The 19,055-nt window shown below is 37.0% G+C and overlaps 1 protein-coding gene and 1 non-coding gene across 3 annotated transcripts in view; both read right to left on the bottom strand.

Annotated features, from left to right (window-relative positions):
* FCHSD2 (FCH and double SH3 domains 2) overlaps positions 1-19,055 on the bottom strand; it is a 288,812-nt gene that overhangs the window by 33,844 nt on the left and 235,913 nt on the right. For both annotated transcript variants that reach the window (XM_059133356.1, XM_059133365.1), the window contains 2 exons: positions 9,760-9,876; positions 5,482-5,586 (listed from right to left, as the gene is read on the bottom strand). In XM_059133356.1, the coding sequence (XP_058989339.1) occupies positions 5,482-5,586; positions 9,760-9,876 (222 nt within the window). The remainder of the gene's footprint in view (positions 1-5,481; positions 5,587-9,759; positions 9,877-19,055) is intronic.
* LOC131822866 (U6 spliceosomal RNA) lies at positions 15,162-15,264 on the bottom strand. The gene has a single exon (XR_009350351.1). It is a non-coding gene; the product is annotated as a U6 spliceosomal RNA (small nuclear RNA).

The raw sequence follows: 19,055 nt of genomic DNA, 5'->3' as shown, positions 1-19,055 counted from the left end.
ATGGCCTTAACAGTAGATTACATACTACAGAAGAAATGATCAGTGGCCTTGAGTATATTCTAGCTCATCAAACTGAGCTTAAGACAAAAAGTAAGGCTGGATGAAAATGTGAGGGGTGATCTTTGCATGTGATGTGTAGGATGATATCAAGTAATCTAATATTCATGAAGTTGAAGCTGAACTAACCTGTATGATAGAAAGCAGGTCAGTTCTTACCTGGTCACAAGAGAACTTTGGGGGGATGACAGAAATATTTGGCACTTTGATTGTGGTGGTGAATATTAAGGGAGATGCATTTGTCCAAGCTCACCAAACCCTTCACTTGAAATGGTTTCATTTTATTGTTTGTATATTATACCTTGATATAGCTGATTTTTAAAATTCCATAAAATCATAATGAGTAAAGTAAGTAAGAGTGAAAAATACCCATTTGCCACTACTGGAGATGACTAGTACTTGCTAGCTGCAAGTACTAAAAAAGGAACTTTAAAAGCTGGAAGGCCTGGTAGCATCACCTATTAGGTAACTACTACTAGCATCATTAATAGAGTTGATTAACTTGATAAAAACATCCGTGTGATGAAAAACAGCATCATCTATATTCTTGCCTAAAGCACTCATTCAAATCAGGCCTCGAGATTTTTATTTTATTTTTTAAAACATTTTATTTGTTTATGTGAGAGAGAGACAGTGAGAGAGAGTATGAACGAGGAGAAGGTCAGAGGGAGAAGCAGACTCCCCGTGGAGCTGGGAGCCCAATGTGGGACTCGATCCTGAGACTCCAGGATCATGACCTGAGCTAAAAGCAGTCGCCCAACCAACTGAGCCACCAGGTGCCCCATGGCCTTGAGATTTAAAAAAAAAAACAAAACAACTCATTATGTTATGTTAGTCACCACACAGTACATCATCAGTTTTTGATGTAGTGTTGCATGACTCATTGTTTGCATAGAGCACCTAGTCAGGCCTCTAGCTTTAACTTCTATTATATAGAACAGAAACAAACATACAAAGCCAATATTGCATAATATCAATGGTTGAATTTAGCAATATGTATTTACTCTTCATCTTTTATATGTTGTTGAAAATTTTCACAATAAAAATGAAAGAAAGTGATTAGTCAAAAGGTCTGCTGACATATTATGTTACATGAGTACAGTGAAAACCTGCAATAACAGGCCCAGAGGTGACGTAAATCTGAATATAACACAACTGGAAATTCTGTCTTTATAGTAGGCTCATCCTTAGCATTTCCTTAATCTTGAGGTGGATGAGGCTTCACATTTTATGCAACTGAAATTTTTAGGTTTCTCCTAGCGCATGCTGGTAAGGGTATTGATTGTCATTTTTTGAGTCACTGAGGTACAAGAATGACATAATTCTGAATTCCCAACAGAACCTTATAGGATGACAATTTAAAAGAAAATGTGTTTATATAGATAATAAGTGATATTTCTTGGTTTTGTTAATTCACTTTGTTATTGTACTTTGGATTTCAAATGTACATTCAATTCAGATTTTAAAAATATAGTTAATATCTTGGGACACCTGGGTGGCTCAGCCGGTTAAGCCGTTGCCTTCAGCTGTGGTCATGGTCCGAGGGTCCTGGGATCGAGTCCCACATTGGGCTTCTTGCTCGGAGGGGAGCCCGCCTCTCTCTCCCTCTGCCTGCAACTCTGCCTGCTTGTGCTCTCTCTCTCTCTCTCACTCTTTCTGACGAATAAATAAATAAATAAATAAATAATAAAAATATAGTTAATATCTTTTTTTAAAAGATTTTATTTATTTATTTGACAGAGATCACAAGTAGGCAGAGAGGCAGGCAGAGCGAGAGGAGGAAGCAGGCTCCCCACTGAGCAGAAAGCCCGATATGGAGCTCAATCCCAGGACCCTGAGCTGAAGAAGGAGGCTTAACCCACTGAGCCACCCAGGTGCCCCAATATAGTTAACATCTTTTTTTTTTTTTTTTTAAAGATTTTATTTATTTATTTGACAGAGAGAGAGATCACAATTAGGCAGAGAGACAGACAGAGAGAGAGATGAGGAGAAGCAGGCTCCCTGCTGATCAGAGAGCCCCATGCGGGACACGATCCCAGGCCCCTGGGATCATGACTTGAGTTGAAGTTAGAGGCTTAACCCACTGAGCCACCCAGGCGCCCCTATAGTTAACATCTTAAAGAAAGAATCATATTGTCTATAGTTCCTTCAGGAGGCCTCACCCCAAATGTGAGTTACTAAAAATTTCTGGGTATCTTTGACCTCTCACATTAAATTTCTCCTCTTTGTGTCTCCTCACTGTCAAAAAAAAGAGAACTGCCCTCAATCCAAATAAAAGGAAAAATCTAAACATGCAAAAAATAATGGTGTTCTGGAACAACATAAGTCATGTACAGCTTCCAAAAAGATGGTATTTAAAATTCTTGGTCTCTTGGCAAGCTACGTTTAAAATAGGAATGCTAAGTCAGATGAAGACTGTGTGTGTCTGTGTGACAAAAGGCATTTCAAAAAATTCAAATACCTAAATATCAGGTTAAGAAGACTGTTATTAAAGTTTAACTTAAGCAGCTATTACTTTGTTTCAATTCTTGAATTTGTCAGCGGATGCAAACAGTACCACATCTAATACAAAGATCTTTGTAACTATCATAGAGATCATAACAATAGAACAAAGGTGTGTTTATCACTGTGTGTACAGTATATGCTCATCAGTATCTAGCACATGGCAGGTATTCATTAAGTATCTGTTAAGTTAATCAATTAGCAAATCTATGACATATTAACCAGCCAATAATTAATTAATCACTATATAAACCTTATTCTTTGGAAAAGCACAGACCATTTATATTTTGATTTCTTATGTTTGGAAAAAGTTTATTACAGAGTGCCATGAAGGCTTTTATTCTAATTGGCAACACTGAATGGAAACACAATATAGAAAAGACTGGATCACATAGATTAGCCAACAAGGAAGAGTAACAGTCATGTTGGTTGGAGTTATAAACCAAACATGAAGGATATAATGGAATTTTAACCAGCTTTTTCCCTTTTGATTAGGTATTTATAATAAAGTAAATAACTACTAAATGGAAAGAGAAAATCCAATGCAAGTGATGTACAGGCAAAGGGAAGAAAGGAGGAATCTATACAACCTACTAATGTTGATTCTTCTGAAGGTTCTTGTGGTCAAGTCTATCCAAAAACCTCATTATGACCGTCTGGTAAGTACTACCCCAATACTACACTCACATATTTGCCATCTAATTTTAGCTGGGTTATTCTTTATATCTGATATGTGAAAATCAAATGAGACATCATTTTAAGACCATAGTAGGATTAACTATATTTCATAGATATTTGAAGCTGAGATAATAGATCCAGCATCATGGTTTTTAGCATATTCCGTATTTTTGGTAAGAAAATTATCTCTGAGAATGCAGACTCAAATACTGGTATTAGGAAAAATGAGACAATCTGTTGTGGGAATCTCACTTCATATTTTTAGCTTTAAGCTAACAAACACAGGGCTGTTTAGCACACTCACAGAAATAACAGGTCATTGAGCCTAAATGCAGACTTGTGTGACCAATACCTACTACTGCTACTCCTGGGGGGTTTGGTGGAGGGACGGTACCAGACAGTAACACCATGGAGGGAGTTTGGAAATAGAAAATACAAGACAGAACACACCCTTCAGAAAACTTCTGAGACTTGTCCTGTTCCACCAGGGCTCCACAACTGGCTTCACTCAGAGTATGGAGAAACAAACAGCAGGAGAAACTCATACACAGGCCAGTGTCTCTCAGACCAGGCGAAGGCCTGCCAGCAGTACTTGGCTGGTACCCTAGGGTAGTGGCTTAGCCTGACCGAGTTCAGAGTGGAAAACGGCTATTTATTGTACACCCTGCCCTCTTCACTGTAGAGGCAGTGGATCATGTGTCAGGGACAAAGGCAAGTTGGGTTTACTGGGGTTTCTCTATACCAGGCAGATGGCAAGCCTTCCTGGTTCAGATCACTTCCGTGGGGTTGTGCCAAAAACAAGCTCACATTCCCTCTGTTTGCCTAAGCTGCCTCTCCCCTCACCCTCCCCTTCCCCCTCAACCAACCATGGAAACACTTCCTCAAAACCTCTAGAATCCTGAGGGGATATATGAAAATCACTAGTTTAGATTAACCCTCAACCCATCTCTTGTAGAGAGACGCTGGTGGTATCTTGTACACTTACAGTGCCACACTGTGTCCCAGGGGAACTTCTCTCATTGGGCAAATGACTCTTAGAGAGTATTTCCCAATGCCAGGCTCAAGTCTTCCTCCTTCTTCCTTTGGTTCAAATTATGCCTCTTGACATTACATGGCATAAATCTTGTGCTATCCCTGCTTATCTAATTAAATACTGCTCATCTGTCAACACCCATCTCAAATTCTACCTCTTCTGTGTTACCTGCCCTGACAACTTCTCCCACAGTGGTCTCTGTGTCCTCCGGGTTCCTTAAGTATTAAGAGTACTTGTGTGGACCACGCCTTGGCATTTATGTTTTACAGTCTCAGCTATCTTTGGCACTCTTTATGCCTTCCTAACAGGAAAATATTCTCCTTGAGGTCTGGATAGTCTGTCTTTCTAAGATGTCTACTTTCTAACATCCCTTCAACATGTTGCACTGGGTAGGTAACGATACACAAGCGTGCCCAGGTCATCCATGAACTGGTCCTAACCACAATAATTTTTGCTTACTTCCTATCATTATTTCTTCAAAAAACCTCCACTCTAAACAAATCAAACTGCCTAATTGTATCCTATGTCTTCTGCCTTTGCAAATAATATCTTTCTTTCCATCTCAACCTCTCTGCCACCAGGTCAGGGAATATTACTCTAGGGTACATGAACTTCTGGACACTGTACACAAAAATGTGTGGGTTTTTTTTTGTGTGTGTGTTGGGTGGGGAGAGAAGGTTTCACACTTTCATACACAATCCTCAATAGGGTTCCATGACCCCTCACCAAAAGATGAAAATCTATTGTTAGGTTTTTTGCCTTAAGCAGATACTTAACCAAGTCTCTCTTTTTAAAAGATCAGATTTTGCCTCTGAACCATAATGAGAGGGGCAAAAACCAATTTTGCCCCTCCCATTATTGGGGAGGACTTTTCAAGGCTCTAAATATATATATATATCAATTTTATGCCATTAATTTTACTGATTTATTATGTTCCTTGTGAAAACTTTAAAATTAGTATCTTTATCGTGGTATAATTCTTCTGTTAATTTTTCTTGATTATAAACTCTCCAGATAACAGGTTCAGTGTCTTTTTGTTACATGCACTGTCTTGCAGGAAGCAGATATCAAAAATAAAACTCCAGACACAGATAAAGTTGCTGAGTCATCTTCAAATTAAGCAGTGGATAGCAGCTGAATTCTACACGTATACACCACAGCTGTGATATTGTTGGAGCTGGGGAAAATGCCCCAGTGAGCTGCCACCTCACCTCTGCTTTACGAATATTTTCTCTGGCTTCATCTATTTTCTGTTCCAGCTCTGCTCGGCTTTGTTCTGACACTGCAACTCCATGACATTCCAGATCATCTAAAACCTATTAAAGAAAACAGGAAAATAATGACTTTTTTCTTTTTGTCTTTTTTTGCTTAAGTGATTACAGTATTCAGGTAATTTAAAAGGCTTCAGTGACAAGTGGTCACAATTCCTCTTTTAATGTTTAATTTTTTCACTAAAAAAAAAAAACTTTGCGATATAATTATACAAAGTTGCAAAAGTAGTACAGAAAGTTCCCCCACCCCTTCACCCAAGGCAACAATTTATAGAACAGTACTATAATATAAAAACCAGGAAACTGACATTGGCACAATCTACAAACCTTACTTGGATTGCATGTTTTGATATGCATACTTCAATTTCTTAATTTCTAAAAATTAAATGAATACAGGGCTGCCTGGGTGGCCCCATTGGGCTCAGACCCTGCTCTAGCATCCTGGGAACCAACCCGCATTGGGACTCTGTTCAGTGGGGAGCCTGCTTCTCCCTCTCCTTCTGCTCCTCCCCTGTTCCTGCTCTAATACATAAATAAAAATCTTCTAAAAAAATTATATGCATACAAAGTTCTGTTGTAAAACAACAACTAATAAAAAATGGCAGAAAGTCTCATATTTGCACATCCCACTAAATGCCCCCACCCCCAGATAATTACTGTCCCATCAATTTACATGTATTTTTTGAACTATTTCTTATATATCTGATCCTAGAACTGTTAATATGTAAAATATAACTTAGACATATTAGAGTTATGGAATTTAAGATAGAGAGATTAGTAGCTCAATCTAATCATTATGACCCCTTATAAGCAGAGAACTTCCTCTGGCTGGAATCAGATGAGAGACCAGCCAAAAAGGAAGTCAGGGAGTTGATTCCAAGCATGGGAAGGATTCAGTGCATCATTGCTGGCTCTGATATGTAGAAGCCCATGTGCAAGGATCAGAGAGAGTAGCCTCCAGGAGCTAAGGGTAGCTCCCAGATGACAGGAAAGAGTATGGACCTAGGTCCTACAGTTATTAGGAACTAGATTCTCATAACAACCTGAATGAACTTATAAGTGGGTTCTACACTAGAGGCCAGCCTAGCTAGCTAAAACAATGTCATTTTGGCCTTGTTAGAGCCTGAGCAGTAAAATCAGCCAAGCCCATCCAGATGTCTGACCTACAGAACTGTGAGATAAAATATTTGCACTGTTTTAAGCTACTAAATTCATGGTAATTTGTTATGGCACATATAGAAAATGGACACAACCATCAAATACAATGTTTCCTCTAAGTTTCAGGAAGACATCCTTGTTAGGATGAAAAATTCTTTATCTTGCTGGCTATGACTTTTGTTTTACTTTTTAATCACTAAGAGATAATTTTATCATTTGATTTTTTGGTAATTATAAAAGTAATCATAGAATTTTTCATATTTATTTGGTAAATGCAATTTATTATGCTGATAAATTTTCTAGTGTTGAATCATCATGGCACTCTAATTAGTCATGTGCTTAAAATATAACTAGATTCATTTTTATTACAATTTATTTAGCATTTTTATAAGTTATATCTTTGTTAGAAATCAATAGACTATGTACTTCTAGACTCTTTTTTGTTCCATTTATCTGTAAGTCCATTCTTTGTTTTTTTTTTAAAGAGGATTTCTCTTTCTTTTTATTAAAAAAAAAATTTTTTTTTTTTTAATTTGATAGACAGGGATCACAAGCAGGCAGAGAGAGGAAGGGAAGCAGGCTCCCCGCTGAGCAGAGAGCCCGACTCGGGGTTCAATTCCAGGACCCTGGGATCATGACCCGAGCCGAAGGCAGAGACTTAACCCACTGAGTCACCCAGCGCCCCTATGGTAGAGCATTTTAATAAAAAAAAGTCTCTTATGTGTTTAACATTTTGAAGTATAAAGCTGCAGTAACTCATCTAATTACAATTTATTGGATATATGGTAGACAGAGAACTTGTCTCTAGTTCACAAATTCTTTGAGATAAACTGTGTTAGAGAAACTGCACTCAAGAAGCCTCATCTCTCTATGAATCTCATTTACATGACCAGATTCTGAAATTTATACTGTAGTCTGACACCAGGTTTGGAGAGATTTGGGGTAAAGAGGCGAGTTTTATTATGCATGCAAGAGGGATGTAAACTGTTATAACCAGAAGGAAGACTGGAAGACTGGGTTGTTTTTTTTTTTTTTAGATTTTATTTGACAGAGATCACAAGTAGGCAGAGAGGCAGGCAGAGAGAGAGAGGAGGAAGCAGGCTCCCTGCTGAGCAGAGAGCCTGATGTGCGGCTTGATCCCAGGACCCTGGGATGAAGGCAGAGGCTCAACCCACTGAGCCACCCAGGTGCCCCAAGACTGTTTTTGAAAAAAAAAATTACTACAGTATTTCCCATTCCACATATTCTTCTAGAACCTTGCTATTTCCCTACCAAGAAGTGGAGTTTATGTTCTCTCTCCCTGAACCTCAACACAAGGCCTTTGTGACTGCTAGTTAACAAAAAAATGACACAGTAATAAATATCATGTTATTTCTGAGACTAGACCAGAAAAGATAACATAGCTCCTACTTGGCTCATTCTTGGGACTCAAACCTTTGGGGCCCTGTGCCACCATGTAACGGCTAAGCTGAAGCCACTGTGCTGGAGAGACCATAGAGAGACCAAGATGCATGAGGAGCTCCAGCTGTTCTAGTTCCCAGCTATCAAGTCCTCCTGTTCCAAGCACCAGATAGTTCAGTGGGGAGGCCTGTGAGGTGACTTGAGCACTAGTCTCTATCTGACTGTAACCACATGGGAGACTCCCCAGTGACAAGTGGCAAGCTAAGTCCATCCAATCTCCAGAGTGCTAAGAGACAATTAAAAATGCTCTTTTTTGTGGCATGAAGTTTGAGGTGTTTTGTTTTACAGCATTAGATTAGTGGAACATTGAACTCAGGATCCCTGTGAGACAGTAAAAAGAAGTCAAAGCAGGCAAGAGAATATATGTATACACAGAAAAAAGGTCTAATGTTGGAGATATTAATTTATGATTTGTGGTAAGTGAAACCATGGCATTGGTTAAGAGTGCCTATAATAAGAAGAAAGAATAAGAAGAGAGCCTAATACAGAACTCTAAGAAATTTAAATATTTAAATATGAAGTGAAGAAAAAACCTACCAAAGAATATAAGAATGGCTAGAGAGGCAGAAGGAAAACCAGGACAATGTTAAGTCATGGGTAACTAGAGAAGAGGGCGTTTCAACACAAAGGGAGTTGTCGATTATGATGAAACTGCCAACAGGTTTTGAGAAATAAAAGTATCTATTTTGGATTTAGCAACACAGACCACTGGTGATTTTGGCAAGTGAAGTCTGTATGAAGTGTGAGGGAAGGGAAAGTAGGAAAAGTCCAAATATTATGGGCTAAAAAATAAGTGAGGTTAGGAAACCTAGACATGAATAATTCTTTTAATAAGCTGAATGTGAAGGTAAAGAAAAAGTTATAAATAAATGGAAATTATAAAAAGTTTACTATACCTTGTGCTTAGAGTTTAGCCTTGAATATACATTTTTTTGGTGTTTAATTTTAGTTTTTAAATTTTTAATTTAATTTTATTTAGCTGTTCTGGATCTTGAACTCACGATCCTGTGATTAAGGGTTGCATGCTCTACTGACTGAGCCAGCCAGGTGCCCCTTTTAAAGATACACTTTCATGGACTCTACAGTTAAGTCTTCAAAAATTTTATCTTGGTCATTAAGCTTAATTCAACACAGGCATGTCTCTTCTACTACCTGAAAGATGGTAATACACTATCACTAGCTTTTCTTAGAAAATTTTATGGCAAAATAAATTACTGTGTTGCTGCTTGAAAGGCTTAAGGAATTTCCAAGCTAACTAGATAGCTGAGAGCATACTGCTGAGTGGCTGAAATTACAGAAAAAACATAAAGATATTTTTCACATTAATAAAACTCAACTCCTGGGCGCCTGGGTGGCTCAGTGGGTTAAGCCGCTGCCTTCGGCTCAGGTCGTGATCTCAGGGTCCTGGGATCGAGTCCCGCATCGGGCTCTCTGCTCAGCGGGGAGCCTGCTTCCTCCTCTCTCTCTCTGCCTACTTGTAATCTCTCTCTGTCAAATAAATAAATAAAATCTTTAAAAAAAAAAAAAAAAAAAAAAAACTCAACTCCTTAAATTGGTTTGACATTAGCTAAATGTCGCCTAAGACTCTATTATACTTACCCGCTGTTGGTGAACAATGTTTTTGTGCTCACGTGCCACACGTGTGGCCCATTTTCGAGCCTCCTTGTTTAGACTGTGCTCCTCTGTGGTCCCAGTTTCTGATTCTAATTGTCGGCTCTACAACATAAGAGAGAACAGAGACAACACATCATTATGCCTATTGAAATCACTACTGTTTGTAGGTGGACCAGAGAGCCTTCACTTAATCAGCCCTCAAAACAAGCCCTGCTCCACTGTGGGAAGCAATGTCTCATATCAGAACATTAGCAGGATGGTATGAAACCATAAATGAACACCGGATTTTTCAGTTTGCACTGTTTAGTATTGGAGCTTCACCTCTAATACTGTGGACTGATCCATTTTGGGTGTGAAAAAAGCTAGCTAAACAAAGAAAAAAAAAAGTATTTATGCCGACTTACCATGACACTAAAATGGTTACATAGGTAAAATGGAAACAACTCAAATGTTTTAATGGGATTTAAAAAAAGAATCAATGGATAAAAGTGAAGAGAACAAAACAATACAATAACAGTAACACAACCTCTTTGTCCACAAAAATACTGGATTTATTTCTTTTTTAAAAGATTTTATTTATTTATTCGACAGAGAGAGAGAGATCACAAGTAGGCAGAGAGGCAGGCAGATAGAGAGGGGGAAGCAGTCTCCCTGCTGAGCAGAGAGTCCAATGTGGGGCTCAATCCCTGAGATCATGACCTGAGCTGAAGGCAGAGGCTTTAACCCACTCAGCCACCCAGGCACCCAAGATACTAGGTTTAAATTATTAAATTAGTTTCAGGTCCATCACCAATTCACCCAAAACCCTCAAACTAGGTTTTGCCCTTCCTCTGGACTTTAATATCATACGAGAGGGGTGCTTCATTAAATGATCAGTAAGTGTTTCTTCTAGCCCTAAAATACTACTATTCTGTTTCACAAAGAACAAACTGCAAAATTTAAATTAGCAGTATTAATAGTTAGCCCCTACTATACAAAGTATCATGAAAAGTGCTTCACATAGCTTCTATAACAACCTCATGAGGTGATTCATACAGCCATCTTATAGAAAAGGAAACTGAGGCTCAGATGTTAAAATGTCTAGTGTCTATCAGATATTACATGTTACAACATGTAATATTTATACAGGTCTGATTTCAGAATTAGAACTCTTAACCACTAAACTATTTTAATTTTTTCTAAACTCTTAAGAACCCATGGAAAAAGACATCAAATAATTGGGAAAACAAACAATCTCTTAAATACGAATTAATCCAAGAGGATTTTAATACAAAAAAGAAGCAAAATTTTACAGTGGGAAGATCTTGGAAAACTGACTTTTGCAAGGCCACACAGCTCAAAATTGGAAGAGTAAGTAGAATTTGGCTGTATTAAAAAATATTTCTGCTGGGGGGATTATAAGCAAGGTTCAAAAACTTTCACTCTATGTAGACATTTCAACTAAAGCTAGATTATACAATGATAAATGCACTGAAACAGAGCAAAAGAATCAAAATCAAAATCTAACCAATTTCACAACTGATTCATTCTTTGGGCTATTAGAAATCTGGGACCCATCTTTATTATTGTATTTTGCTTTGTAAGAGGATCTAGGCATTTATATTTTAATCCATTCTCAGAAGTCAAGGTTTATAATGTTAAATCTACATTAACCAGAGGAATCTAATGTATAAATGGAATGCAAGAAATGTGTATTCTGAAGAGCCCAGGCATAGGTTTTTAAGTCAGACTTAGTTTTCATTCTATGTCCTTTATTATCTTTATGATCTTGGACATGTTTTTAATCTGAGTCTTAAGTCACATTTGAAAATTGGTGAAAATGCCAATCTCATAGGGATTGTTAAGAAAAAAGTAGCTCATATTATAAACATTCTCTTACACTAATTATATAATTAAGTATCCAATAAGTGGTAATTGTTAATGCTGAACACCCAGTTGAAAATAACTTGAAACAAAATATTGTTAATATTAGTAAAAAATTCCACATAATTCCTAGGTTTTTGCTAGCCCAAAGAATGAATTAGAAACAAGACTGAAATATTGAAAGATCAAGGCAGATCTCAAACAGAATGAACTTATACGGAACAGAATCGAGGAGAAAGAAGACAACTGATGGAGAAATTATATTTTTATCACGGAGCAACATTTAAGGAATAGGTAAGTGTGTTAAATGTGTACTGGCTACAGACAGGTCACAGCCCTAGTTGCTCACACATAATCTCTACCTTTCCACTGAGTATTTCCTGTGCTTTCTCTTTGGGTTTACTATTCCTCAGATGGGAGTGTCCAACGATTAGGACAGACAACAAATGCCACTGATTGGGAGATGATTCTGTGATTCAAATTCAAATTAATTTTTTTTTCGTGAATTCTAAAATCAAGCCATGGAAAGAAATGTGGAAGCTACCTATAACTCAGGGTCTAGACAAATGAGAATTTCATACAAGGCAAACACAACCCAGATGTTAAACAACACACAGAGGAATGTTCTAATGCCACCTCTACCATCCAAGATTGCTGTAAATCAAGATCTAGTGTAGACCAGATGGTGATGTTAGCAGCGGCTGATTCTAGCAAAGGAACTGCTAGTGACTGCTTCTTTTTGAAATGTTAGCTAATTTGATCCCTAGTTCAAACTCTTAACATTTTTCCTTTACTTCTTAAAAATGCATTTGAAACATAAGAGAATAATAACATATATAAGCTATTAAGCACAACATTTTAAAGCACATTGCTATCTGCCTAAAGCAAAATATGAGAATTTAAAAATTATGTATCAAAAAGCACTACAGCCTAGCTCTGAAAAAGTTCACTTATTGAACTTGATTATTTTAAAAAGAGACATATGTAATAATACCACAAGTCTCAGAAAAATGGTGGCACAAAAATAATTCAAGTAAATTAACTGAAGAGAAATGATATAAGCACTTTTCTAGCAGCTTTTTTAAAAATTTATTTGACATAGAGAGAGAGAGATTACAAGCAGGCAGAGCATCAGGCAGAGACAGAGGGGGAAGTAGGCTCCCCGCTGCACAGAGAGCCTGATGCGGGGCTGGATCCCAGGATCCTGAGATCATGACCTGAGCTGAAGGCAGAGGCTTAACGCACTGAGCCACACAGGCGCTCCTCCTATCATCTTTTAAGTACAGGACTGGTAATTTTTCATTTGTCATTTGTCAGCTTGGGTATATGACAAGTTAGGCCAACTAAATGTGATTCTTGAGATCTTTGGAAATATCAGATTTTAGAAATCATACACATTTTACTAAAAAAAAAAATTATAAAAGCAGATGGGTCTTTTTCCGTTCCCTCTGAGTAAAATAACTTCCTTATTGTTTTTTGTATTGTCCTTCAAATCTCAGGTCACACGTATAGGGGGAGGGGCAGAGGGAGAGAATCTTCAAGTAGACTCCTCCAATTCAAGTAGAGCACAAAGCCCAACACTGCTGAATCCTACAACCCAAGAGCTCATCATGACTTGAGCTAAAACCAAGCCAGACGACTGAGTGAGCCACCCAAGCGCCTCAGCGGTTACCTTTAAACAGTGGCAGTTCAGGTGAAAACTTTCTACAACATTCTTTTTTTATAATTAGAAAACTATACAGCTATGTTAATTTTTCTAAAAGGGTATTATTTATTGCATATTTAAGCTCTGTGCTAACTGCTTTACAAACATTATTTAGCTCTCAAAATAATCCTAACAATGATTCTCAATTTATAGGTACGGAATTCTAGGCTTAGAAAGGGTATGTGTCTTTTTTTAAAGCCAGTATATGGTGAATGTAGAGCTTGTATTGAGTTCTCTTTGACTTCAGATTCCTTGCTACCTTAAAACTGTATTGTCTCACTAATTGTTCTATATAGTTAATACCAATATTGATAAAATAAAGGCAGTAATATTGAAGAAGATATTGTTAAAATACAAATTTCCTTTGAATGAAGCTTTGGCTAGGCCATTTACTTAGAGGTAAGACAGCTTTTGCTTTCACTTCATTTTTAGAAAAACAAAAGCCATGTTTCATATGAGTTTAAAAAGGCCTTCAGAGCCTTAGCAATGTTAAATTTTTTGAAAGTTCCCAATTTTTTACAGAATATAAATACTAGTCTTTTCAAATTTATAAAGTTATTAAATAAATTTAAAGAACTACATGACAGAAATTAACATTCTACTATTATAGATATATCAGTTTTTAAGTTATCTTAACTATTTGTCCTTAAGATATGATTTCAGTTCACTTTAGGATTAACATAAGGGCATAGAAGGTTAAGACAGGCATCTGAGCATATGCTCAGAGGGCAAATTGAGTAGGGATAGAAAAGATGATTTCATACAAGAAACACTGTCATATGGACGCCTGGGTGGCTCAGTTGGTTGGACGACTGCCTTCGGCTCAGGTCATGATCCTGGATTCCTGGGATCGAGTCCCGCATCAGGCTCCCAGCTCCATGGAGAGTCTGCTTCTCTCTCTGACCTTCTCCTCGCTCATTCTCTCTCTCACTGTCTCTCTCTCAAATAAATAAATAAAATATTAAAAAAAAAAAAAAGAAACACTGTCATAATTTTCCAAGTCTGTTACCAAAATATAACCATTTGAAAGAGAGAAAAAGAGATGGTCATACATAATGAATGAAAACTAGCATTTACATAGCAAAATACTAGCGTTTCAACCTAATTTCAAAAGATAATGTTAGGGTTGTCAAGCCAATGTCATATGCCAAGAACAATTCAGTTATTAACCCTCATTCAAGGGATTTGTACTAGTATTTTTCAGCTTATTGGTATATATTTATTGTGTTAAATATTTAATCCACTTTAGTTTTTATGAAATTTAATAATATATTGTTAATTATTTCAAGAAAATTATTTTTACCTGTTTTACTCTTCAAGTAAAAAGCATCTGGATCTGCATAGGTTATTATATTTCTAGTACTCATGTTTAGACAGGTTCATGGTCCTATAATTTTGAAATTCACAATGCTCTGAAAATCACAGGTGTTTTAGGTAAGTTTGGAGCCACAGCTCAGGTGTGGCAAAATGTGACTTGAACCAAAGAGACGTTATTTATAGTTTTTATTTATTTCACTTGGTATAACTACTCAAATGTTTTACTGCAAAAATACTATGCTTGATCATGAGGTCCTTCCCCTTGTTTAGGGTATTATACAATATATGGTATATGGATCACCCTTCTAAAACCTAAAAAAGTCTGTTATTTTGTTTTTTTAAATGTTTTATTTTTAAGTAATCTCTACACCAAACATGGGGCTTAAAATCACAACCCCAAGATCAAGAGTCCCATGCTCTACCAACCGCGCCAGTCAGGTGCCCCTAAAAATCCAGGATATCTATGTTATTTTATTTATTCATTTTCAAGATTTTATTTTTAAAAAATATGGAACACTTCATGAATCTGCATGTCATCCTTGCACAGGGGTCATGCTAAACTTCTCTGTATTGTTCCAATTTTAGTATATATGGTGCTGAAGCAAGTACTGAAAAATTTTAAGTTTTGAAACACATCTGACCTGAAGGTTTTTGTTGGGAGACTGTGAACCTCTAAGTCACATATTTTTTTTTATTTTATTTTATTTTATTTTATTTTATTTTATTTTATTTTATTTTTTTAAGATTTTATTTATTTATTCGACAGAGAGAGATCACAAGTAGGCAGAGAGGCAGGCAGAGAGAGAGAGAGAGAGGAGGAAGCAGGCTCCCTGCTGAGCAGAGAGCCCGATGTGGGACTCGATCCCAGGACCCTGAGATCATGACCTGAGCCGAAGGCAGCGGCTTAACCCACTGAGCCACCCAGGCGCCCCTAAGTCACATATTTTAAATATATCATACAACTTGGAAAGGAGTGGAGCAGTGCTCTTCATGAATCATAACTTATTCTGACTATACTCGGAGAGTAGCAGGAGCTCACAACTGGGTTGAGTGTGCGTAGTCCCTCCGGGAAACAAACGGGAGCTATTAGATACCAAAGGTAAATTTAAGAGAAAAACCTGTCCTTCAGTCATGCCATGAAAATAAGACAAAACAACAACAACAACAACAACAAAAGCGCTGTTTCTGACACTCTCTAGGTATATCTAGAGCCCGACTGGTTGGAACAGCCACAAGAGGAGTACGCCTTTACTCTGGCAGCTCTCACAGAGATTCTGCTTTAAGAGCTATAATCACAAGCTAAATAAAAAAGTGAACTCCCAGGCTCTTTTGTGTCAGTACCTTACCAAGCCATCTGTGGGAAGCTCTAGATACCTATTGATGGTTAGAGAATGCATCAAATCCAGAGAAAGCACAAAGACTCATTATATAGATGGTAGGTTTTCTATGAAAAGCAAGTAAGTCCTTTTTGAAAGACTGAAGAACTTAGGACAACCCCTCTGAACACTTGACTGCCAGCACTGCTGTTTCTGGAGAGCAACACTTTAGTCTATAATCAGAGCCTTTCATTTTTGGATACTGTGGTCGGTATATGTATAGAAGGATGGTACCTACTTACTCACAAGGAGGATTTTCCACAAATTCTCTATCACGGTGCTTTCACGTTCATATGCCAATGCTATAGGCAATACAAGACTTCCATCAGCAGATAAAGCCACTCACTAACAATGAGAATTTTGAAGTAGTTTCCCTGTATAGTATACAGGTCCCATATAGTCTTTACAGACAAGGTTAACTTTTGGTAAATATTTTTTTCTTAGTTTTATTGAGAAATAATTGACATACATCACTATATAAGTTTAAGGCATATAGCATGTTAGTTTGATTTACATGTACGTATTTTTAATAAATGCATAAAATGCCCTGCTTAGCAAAAATTTAATGTGCAAAAGTCCTAAATTACAGCAAGTAGCCATTTTACTTAATATTTAGTCTTTTTTATTTTTATTTTTTAATTTTATTTATTTGACAGAGAGATCACAAGTAGTCAGAGAGGCAGGCAGAGAGAGAGAGAGAGAGAGAGAGAAGCAGGCTCCCTGCTGAGCAGAGAGCCCGATGCAGGGCTCAATCCCAGGACCATAGGATCATGACCTGAGCCGAAGGCAGAGGCTTTAACCCACTGAGCCACCCAGGCGCCCCTAGTCTTTAGATTGTAGAAATAAATATCACAACTAGTGGCTAAAATAACAGGAAAAGATCATACATCAGAAATTTGTCAGCTATTTTTTTTAAAGACTTTATTTATTTGAGACAGAGAGAGAGGGTGCATGTACACAAGTGGGAGGAGCTGCAGAGGGAGAGGGAAGCAGGCTCCCCACTGAGCAGGAAGACTCATGCGGGGCTTGATACCAGAACCCTGAGATCATGACCTAAGCCAAAGTCAGCCACTTAACTGGGACCCCTGTCAGCTATTTTTTATATTTGTGATACTATGATAAAAATGTCAGCTTAGGGTATCTGTGAAGATCTTGTTATTTGCAGTTCAGGAAAGGTAAAAAGGAAAAAGTCTTCACATCCCCACCAGGAAATAAGTTTTTCCTGCCTTAAATGCAAACATGTGTGTTTCCTGTATTCTTCTCCATCCAGGTTAAATAGGATAGGAGATCCTTTTCATTGGACATGAGGAAATGTCCTTAAGGGCACACATCACTAGTTCTGGTAATGGAAGGGACAAACACTGAGGGGTATGTAGGGCAGAGGTGCCAAAAATTGTAAGAGGGGTGGGAACGGACACTAATTGTTAGCTACTGGCTGCTGTTTATTTCACACAGATTGCTTTTTAGGCTTACAAACTGTTAAGAAATATGTTGATGAGATCCACACTGTTGAATGAAAAATAACAGAAGTCCCAAGGAACTTTCAGTCAACTCAATAAGAGAGTTAAGTGGGGGGTACCATGAATATAAAAGTGTTACAGACTTCATAATCTTTATAATGTCTCCTATATTTGATATTTTTCTGTTTCCTATAGCAATTAGGGGCAATACCTAAAAAAATCAAGTATGCTTGTTTTGTGGAAAGATAGGGGAAAAAAAGACAGTCAACATTTATTCTGTATCTACTTGTGCCAGGGCCTGAGTCAAATGCTTAAGTAGCTCATTTAATTTTCAAATAGATTAAAGTCTTCAACATTTACATAGAAGAAGGATGAATCAGAGAGGTTAAATATATATAAACATATAAATAAAATAAACACCGCCAGCAAATGGCACAGACAGGATCTGACTCCAAAGCTCATGATTTCTCATTGTATGACACCTGAATTAATTTCTAAAACAAGTATGACCCATGTGACAGCTGAATGACTCTCCAAAAGTGGGATCCTAGTATATATATGTACTTGTCATATAGAAAATCCTAGTATATATATGTATCTTAGTATATATATGTACTTGTATATATATGTATTTGTCATATAGAAAATCCTCTTTTTGGGGGGTTAGGGAAATTTTAGGGTACATCTCATATTCTTAAGAGTAATCCTGCATTTAAAACTCCTTTCAGCATAAACAATGAATTCTGTTACACTGAAAAGAAAAAAAAAAAAGCATTTCACAAAATAAGATACAAAATGGCCAATAAATATATATGTATACTCAAAACTAATAATCATAAAAATATTAATTAAATGAAATATAGTATGCAAAATTAAAAAAAAACCAAATTCTTTCAGCAAAGAAAGGTGAACATTACTCTTTTCAACTTTCTGGTATCATCTGAAAAATGGTATTTGAGGATATAAAGAAAGGACACTGTAGAAATCAATAACTATATGGAAATAAAGGCAAGAAAATCAGTGTTAACCATGAGACAGCTACTAAGTTACTCATTAGATGAAACTTGCCACTGATCATTGTCACTTGTAATGATTTATAGTTAACACTAAGATCCCCAATCTAATTCTATGGCTATACAAAATAGAAATAATTGCATAGTTATAAAGCCATTTTGGCCAGTTTCTTCTGGTATATCGCTCTAAAGCATGAATCAAAATAGTCATATATTGAAATAAAATGATAACAAATTTTGATTTATCAGCAAGTAAAGATAAGTCAAAAAACAAAAAGGGTACAATCATTTCAAGCCTTAGTTAACTTTGACAGTAGTATTGTGACTGTATGCTCTTATCTGGTTTTCAACTTCTGCAGGAAAAATATTACCATTTGAAATGGGTTATATTAAAAAAGGCTTCAGCTTCCCCTTGATAAAGGCAAGATTAGCTCTACAATTCTTTCCAACATGCCTCTCCAGGAAAACAAAGGTGCTTCAGACTAGATGAAAAATGAGAAGTTCGGGCGCCTGGGTGGCTCAGTGGGTTAAGCCGCTGCCTTCGGCT

Source organism: Mustela lutreola, chromosome 1, assembly GCF_030435805.1.
Source record: "Mustela lutreola isolate mMusLut2 chromosome 1, mMusLut2.pri, whole genome shotgun sequence".
Taxonomy (NCBI): domain Eukaryota; kingdom Metazoa; phylum Chordata; class Mammalia; order Carnivora; family Mustelidae; genus Mustela; species Mustela lutreola.
This window is presented reverse-complemented; position numbering and strand designations above follow the sequence as displayed.